The sequence below is a fragment of the Barbus barbus genome (genome assembly GCF_936440315.1).
Source record: "Barbus barbus genome assembly, chromosome: 26".
In the NCBI taxonomy this organism is placed as follows: Eukaryota; Metazoa; Chordata; class Actinopteri; order Cypriniformes; family Cyprinidae; genus Barbus; species Barbus barbus.
In genome coordinates, this window is record NC_136754.1 from 9,454,386 (window position 1) to 9,462,828 (window position 8,443).

The window sequence follows — 8,443 nt, forward strand, 5'->3', positions numbered from 1 at the left end:
TAGACTAAGTTGATTTTGTAATGCACGGTCACATTAATTTCATGTTCTTTTTATTGTAAACATTTTGAGTTCTGTTAAAAAGGAAGCACTTGTGCCTGATTTAAGTGGGTTTTGCCATGAAGTGTCAAAATCCTGTATAACCTATATTTCGACAGCTCTTGTTGCATTTGCATTTTGTGGTTGAATTTGTGAAACTTGTTAACCCTGCTAAAACCCCTATACATGCGCGCACACACAACAGACAAACGGTCAAAGTGAACAAACTTTTACATCAAGACAATGTCCTAGAAAGTCTAGCATGTTGCTTTATATCTGCAAATGTACACAAGCTTGTCTAGTCAAGATTTTAGGATTTAACGATTTTTGTCAAACAAAAGTACAACCGCTTAAAGATTGCATATTAGAATTATTGTCATTTAATGGTGGAGTCATAAAAATGTACCAGTTCAAAAAGTGGGCACTGAGAAAGGAAGCAAGTGGTGTGAAATTTTACAAGAGAAACTTGTGTGCAACTGTGTGAACAACTTCACAACAGATTTTCCACAGAGGGGTTTTTTGTAAATGATGAAATAGGAGGATGTAAAACCTACTTCAGTCTGTGTGCAACAAAGGTGTGAGGCATTAAACATCTGAGAGCTCGGACTTCACACCAGACCACACTGAGGGTAAGAAGAATCAAGGTAAGTTTTTAGTTATATATAATATAATACTATAAAATAACATGATTTTTGTGCGTGCGGAACTCAATCTAAATAGAAAAAATAAATTACTAATCTGTAAAATAAATTTGATCTGATTATAATCAATCAGTAAACCCTTTAGAAATAAATTGATAACATCAACTGAAACACAGATGAAAACAAAAGCCAGCTTTTAATGCTTAATGTTGCACTTTTTGTCTCTTTGATCAACTTTTAGTTGACCAGTTGAAGATTTGGCCCATTAGTAATCCACTCAGCATTCCTAATGCAAATGAACTGCAATTATATAGATTTAGGTGAACAGTAAAACACAAATGTGTTAAAGTGGTGCGGCTTAGCATATGCAGCTTTAAAGCTTGTACTATACATATATATTGCTGCTATTCAAATACCCTGTACAACTTTTTGCACATTATTTTTTGCACATTCCTCTCATTACTATTTGTCAACAACATACTGACCTGCACATTTATATTTATATTTTTTTTATCTTATTTTATTTTATTTTATGTTTGTACTTCTTCTTAATATTTGCATTCTTTATAATTGCACTGTCCTTGGAGTGGACCTGACCTACATTTCACTGCTGGTTATACTCTGTATAATTGTGTATGTGACAAATAAAACTCTTGAATCTTGAATCTTGAATACAACACTTAAAAAAAACTTTTTCCAAACTAAAAATACATTTACTTTTAAAGTGTAAAACATTTTTTTTTTTAATCTAGTGCTAACAGATTGTGTGTAACCTTGAGTTGTGAAGGAAATTGTCAAAATGTTACTATTATCCTATATTGCCTTCTTAATCTTAAAAATCTGGAAACTTTTACATTTTGTTTTCTCAGTATATCTTATATCAGGATCATTTTCAATGTATGTCTATCTTAACCTATAAGTTAACTATAATGGAACTATAACAAACATTGTAGACCCTATACCATTTCCTGTGCACTGCAATGCTTTTTCTACTTGTTTTTTTTTTTTTTCTTTGACTAATAAAAATCTTTTCCTGTTGACAATTCAATCTCAACTAACCACATCTTATTTAGGATGACAGATATAGAGAGCCAAAAACCTGCACCTGAGAATGACCTTAGCCATGCAGCAACAGCACCAATGTATGCCCCACCTCCATACATGCCGCCTCCTTATCCTACGGGGCCCGTCATGTACCCTCAACCCGTTCCTGTGCCAGTCGGCTTCATCCTACCCAACCTGCCACCAGAAGAGACCGGCATCAGCAAAACAGAAGAACTGAATCCAGACCCAGCAGGTGTTTTATTGCACTCAATTATCAATGATCTAACATTTACTTAAATTACGACAAAACCAAAATAACCATCTAATGACATGAATGTCGGCACAGTAATAATTTTTTTCTTCTTGAATAGCCGTATTTCCACCTGAGGAACAGGTGTTTGTGTCATCATTTGATAATGATACTGTTCGGAAAGCGTTTATCAGAAAGGTGAGCATTTCTGTGATTTGCATGCCATCGTAAATATTATTATTGCTCTGAATGCTGTCCTCATTGTCATTTCCAATCTGTCTCTACCCACACAGGTGTTCAGTGTGGTAACAATTCAGTTACTAGTCACGTTCACTGTCGTCTGTGTGTTCACCTTCTCAAACACAGTCAAGGCAGCAGTTCGGAAAAACATCTGGGTGTACCTCAGTTCTTACATTATCTTTCTAGTAGTGGGCATATGTCTTTCTGTGTTTTCCAAATTCAGTCGCACACATCCCTGGAACCTGCTGGGACTGGTGAGTGTCTGTGTATTGATATGTAAATAATATACAAGTGCTATAACAAGTCTCAGCTTAATGTAGTACACAAGTTTTTTGTTTTTTTTATTATATAATAAATAAAAAGAAAACGGATAGAATAGAAAAATAATAGAGCAAGCTATGAGGCCTTTCTTGTTTTTGTTTATTGTATAATAAATAAAAAGAAACAGACAGAATACAAAAAGATTAGAAAAGCTAGTGTTATTTTAATTTTTAATTTTTTTAAGAAAACAACCAGTAAATGAATAGAGTGCAAGTCTAAAAGGGACAAGTTTTTTTTTAAGAACAGATATGCACTGCAAACGATAGTCAGTTTCCCTATGCTCTCAAACTACTTAAATACTAGTATATGAATATTTAGCAATAAAACATAAAATATATTGTTTATTTTATTATATATATATATATATATATATATATATATATATATATATACAGTGCCCTCCATAAGTATTGGAGCAGTAAAGACAAAATATATCTGTTGGCTGTGGCAAATATGATTAAAAGATTAATATTAGACAAAACTACAGAATGCCACATTTTATTATTAGCCGTTTCAACACGTTTTACCAAATAAAAAGAGCAGCACTTTTAGAGTTCATCCCACTCATTGATGTGAGCATAAGTATTGGGGCAGTTGAACATAAGGCAGATATCAAAGATTAAAAGCTATTATTTAGTTGCAGATCCCTTGAACACAATCACAGCAGTGAGTCTGTGACCCATAGACATCACCAGACTCTTGCTCTCATCCTTTGAAATACTTTTCCCAGCCTTTAATGCAGCCAATTCCAATTGTTGCTTGTTTTAATAATAATAATAATTTGTTACATTTATATAGCGCTTTTCTGGGTACTCAAAGCGCTTTACATAGAAGGGGGGAATCTCCTCAACCACCACCAATGTGCAGCATCCACCTGGATGATGCGGCGGCAGCCATATTGTGCCAGAACGCCCACCACACACCAGTTTATAGGTGGAGAGGAGACAGAGTGATGAAGCCAATCAGTGTATGGGGATGATTAGGAGGCCATGATGGTCAGAAGTGAATGGGGAAATATGGCCAGGATGCCGGGGTTACACCCCTACTCTTTTTCGAAGGACATTTTTAATGACCACAGAGAGTCAGGACCTCGGTTTAACATCTCATCCGAAGGACGGTGCGTTTTACAGTATAGTGTCCCCGTCACTATACTGGGGCATTAGGACCCACACAGACCACAGGGTGAGCACCCCCTTCTGGCCTCACTAACACCTCTTCCAACAGCAACCTAGTTTTCCCAGGAGGTCTCATATCCAGGTACTGACCAGGCTCAACCCTGCTTAGCTTCAGTGGACAACCAGTCTTGGGCTCCAGGGTGATATGGCTGCTGTTTTGGGGAGTTTCTGCCTTTACTCTCCTCTCCAGCTGGTGAAATTCATGTTCAATCAGATTTAAATCTGGAGACTGACTTGGGCAATCTAAGACTTTGCATGTCTTTGCCCTTATAAATTCCTTGACTGAACTGACAGGGTGTTTTGGATCATTGTCCTGATGCAGTATGAAGCACTTCCCAATGAATCTGGTGGCATTTTCTTGAATATTGTTAGGCAAGATGGTTTTGTACCCTTCCAAATTCATTCTGCTACTGTCATCATACATTAAGTCATCAGTAAAGTTGAGAGAGAGTTCCAGAGACAGCCATGCATGCCCCTGCCATGACACCACCTCCACCATGCTTTACAGATGAGGCTGTATTCTTGGGATCATTGCAGTTCCCTTTTTTCTCATTTTAGATTTCCTATCACTTAGATAAAGGGTCATCTTTGTCTCATCGGTCCATAAACACAGTTCCAAAACTCTTCTGGCTCACCTTTGTGCTTTTTTGCAAACTCTAATCTTGCCTTTCTATTTTTGGTGCTGGTCAGAGGTTTGCATCTTGCTGTGTAGCATCTGTAATTCTGTGTCAAAGTCTCCCGTAGACAGTAGATTGTCAGAGCATCACCCCAGCTTTCTGGAAGTTGTTGGTGATTTTACAGAAACGTCTTTTAGGGTTCATTTTCACAGCTTTTTTGATTTGTCCGTCATCAACTACTGTTGTTTTCTCAGCCGATCAGGTAGTTGTTGGTTGCTGGTGTCGCTGGTGGTTTCCAAACTCTTGATTTCTCCATGACCTTTGTTTTTGCTATAGCTCTAATTGACTTCCTCTTTTCTTTTAGCATCCAAATTGCTTGCTTTTCCCTCAAAGTCAGCTCCCTCATCTTCATCCTGGTTTGTGTGTGTCATCATCGAATGCAAGATTCAGAATACAGAAGTAATGGATATAACTGATACGACACATTCCCTGCTTTTAATATCTGAAGAAGTAATGCAACAGGACACAGCTGATCACTTATAAAGACCTGTGAGGCAACTGTCCCAATACTTATGCTCACATCAGATAGAGGGATGAAACTCTAAAAGTGCTGAACTTCTTAGCTGGTAAAACATCTATGTGTTGAAACGGCTAATAATAAAATGTGACATTCTGTAGTTTTGTCTCATATTCATCTTTTAATCATATTTGTAAATGTCTTGACTCCACAGCCAACAGGGCAATTTTGTCTTTACTGTTCCAATACTTTTGGAGGGCACTGTATTTATATATATATATATATCAACATCTTTAAATCAATTGTTTAATATTTCTTCACTGTCATTCACAATGTGTCATGGGATTGTAGTTCTACACTGTAAAAAATAAAAAGTTGTTGTTATTGAACTTAAAATAATTTGTTACCCCGCTGCTTAAAATTTTTTAGTTTAGTCAACTAAAATATTCCAGTTGTCCCTTAAATTAACATTGAGTAAATTAAAATTTCAAGTTGACTAAACGGGGTTAAGTCAGCGGGGTAACAAATTATTTTAAGTTGAAACCACTTTTTGAAACAATTTTATTTTACAGTGTAGTGCACAGCTTTATTTGCGTTAGTGTCCAATTTTCAAAAACGTTTTTTTGGTTCATGTCTTACAACTGTTTAATTAATTTTTTTAATCTCTATATGAAAAATGAATACACTGTAAAAAAAAAAAAGTTGAGCCAACTTAAAACTTTTTAATCAACCAGCTTCAGCAGATTTTTGAGTTCTTTCAGCTTATTTTTATAGGAGATTCTCAACTTTTTGTTGTATAAACTTAAAACAAAAAGTTAAAAACTCAAAAATCAGCTGAAGATGGTCGCCTTAAAATTTTAAGTTGGCTCAACTTTTTTTTTTTTACAGTGTTGGTAAAATACTTCTTAAACCAAGACCGCTGATAAAAGTAGGCACCCTATGCTTCTCTTGATTCTTCTTCATATTCTGTATGTAGGATTAGCTTGAAAACTGGCTGAAACTCTCTAACCTTGAAAGGCAGCATTTCAGTTAACCAAGTTGGTTCCTTCTCTTTGTTCCTTCTGAATTTCCCCCCAAAATTTACTACTTAACGAAATCTATAATATATAGGTTGACCCAGGGAAAATCTCCTTTTAAGTCACCCATTGCACTTTGTAACTTGGTTACTTCCTCTCTATGACCACGACAGACTGGTGCAGCCTGTATTTCCTCTGTAAGTGCAGTGGCCTATATATAAACGTTTATGTGAGCAAGCAGGTGTCATCAGAAGAAAAAAAAAAAAACAGGGTGAAGAGGTTTATTTTTGTTATAATGCTGACTCTACATCAGCTTATTATTCAGCTAAATGAATAAACATGAAATATTGATTTGTGAGAAGAAAGATGATATGAAACTACAAGCATAGCTAGAGGAAAGTTGTTGCCTGGGATAAAAGTCAGTTGATGGGGTTTAACATTTATCATTAAAAAATGACCTCAAAATTCAGCGATTACTAATCATAATAGCATTTTTCAAAGAGCTGTGAGGTCCTGAATAGCTTTTACATTAGATCATAGAAAAGTAGGCCCCATTCACTAATAAATTCATACTTGTGCACAGAAAAATTCTCACAAAATTGCCGCCATATTCACATCCGAATTTGTTTTATTTTCATTGTAATGTTAATGAATCCAGAGCGCGTGCCACAGCTATATTATTTGCATAAAATGTGTCTAAACATATCCATATAAAGGCTTTTATTATGCTCGCTTGCTAGACTGGGCTCATGCAGGCAACTTGCGTGAATGAAAAATGAACCATTCTCAAAACCAGAACACATACTACCTCTTATTTGTGCATCTATACAGGTTGCATTTCATGTCATTTATTAAATTGTAACTCAGAAATAAATACATTTGTGAAGTCAAATCATTTCTAATAATGCATTTTATTTATTAAAAATGGCTTGACAAATTACTTGTTCATAAGGGTTTGTTTGTATATTTGTGTAGTTTCAGTTGGTACTTCTAAAGTCTTGGTCAGAAATCAAAATGTAATGTTATTACAGTCAACACTTTAATTATATGCCTTGGTAGAACTGTTTCAAATCATATAGGCCTAACATGCCCTTGTGTTACCTGCAGTCTGTGGTCACGCTGAGTCTGTCCTACATGGTGGGAACTGTAGCCTCATATCACAACACAAGTGCTGTGATCATCGCTTTAGGATCAACTCTGGTCATCTCATTCACCATCATCATTTTCTCTGCCCAGGTATGTTCAGTTTCTCTATAAATTACACTAATCTTACATCAGCTAATTTTAAGTTAAAGTTAGCTATATGTAATTTAAAGCACCGAATTACCTCAGTGCATTAGATAAAAAGAAAACCCTGAAAGGCTAATTCAGAAAAGCATAACCTGACTTTATATAGTTGCTCTGCAACCTCTAAACTCATTTCCTTTGCTGTGATCATTTCAGACTCGCTTGGACTTCACAGTTTGTAATGGTATTCTGCTCATACTGTCCATCGACTTACTCATGTTTGGATTCTTCAGCATCTTTTTCTACTCCAGTGTTCTGCAAATTCTCTATGGATGTCTGGGAGCTCTTGTTTATGCCCTGGTAAAGCATGATCAACATTTAATAATAATAAGTAACCACTTAAGAAAGTATAACTTCATTTGTCTCGCTGTTACCAATGTTTCTCTTTCTCCCATGTAGTTTCTAGCAGTGGACTGTCAGCTGGTGATGGGCAGACAAACATACAGCCTTCATCCTGAAGAGTATGTCTATGCTGCCTTAATTATCTACCTGGATATCATTATGATATTCCTCTACATGCTTATGATTTTGGGTGGAGGCTCCAAAAATTAAATTCACACATGCCTAACCTGTAGCACTCCCAATCTTCACATGCCGGCTGATATTCAACCTTCTGACCTCAAATATGCTTACATCACTGCTTACAGTATTGTATCTTGTTGCACTTTTGATATGCACGCTTTTCATTTTATTTTTATTTTTTTAGCAGATAAACATATTGTAAATTGCAATCTTACAAATTGTTGATCACAAGAACCATTTGTAAGTCTTAAATATTTTGCCTAATGTAAATGCCTTAAATGTTATAAATGTGATAAACATCCCACTGTGAATCGTGAAATACTAATAATGTAATGTGACTGCTTAAATCAATAAATTTGCTTTATTTCAGCAAAATCTTATTGTAATTGCCTATGCAAGTAAAAATAAATCCTAAAATGTATAGGCTATTTCATATAAATATAGCACATTATTTTGATTATTAAAAATAATAATATAATATTCCATTTACACTGACAGACACAGTCAAAAGACAAATTCTCAGACAAAAAAAAATATCATACATTTATCAGTTATGTATGTATTGATTAGGTAATTGGCTACAGACTGTATCTTTGTTATTTACTTTAAATAGTGGGCTAAATGATTGAGACTCTCTGCCTTACAGAGTGAAAAAGATATGGAACTATGAAGAAGTGGCTGGGTAATAATTATCTTCATTGTAGTAGTAGAGTAGCATTCCTCGTGTCATTCAAAATCTCTGCGTTTATTTCTCCCAGTGAACACAAAATAAATAAA

The 8,443-nt window shown here is 35.3% G+C and overlaps 1 protein-coding gene across 1 annotated transcript; it reads left to right on the top strand.

Moving 5' to 3' along the window:
* Window positions 1-617: 617 nt before the first annotated feature.
* Window positions 618-8,431, top strand: LOC306845859 (protein lifeguard 1-like). The gene is made up of 7 exons (XM_079378849.1): window positions 618-680; window positions 1,751-1,974; window positions 2,093-2,169; window positions 2,265-2,465; window positions 6,965-7,093; window positions 7,301-7,444; window positions 7,544-8,431. Exons 2-7 carry the CDS (start codon window positions 1,752-1,754, stop codon window positions 7,694-7,696), a joined length of 927 nt encoding a protein of 308 aa, XP_079234975.1. The 5' UTR covers window positions 618-680; window position 1,751; the 3' UTR covers window positions 7,697-8,431.
* Window positions 8,432-8,443: the final 12 nt, after the last annotated feature.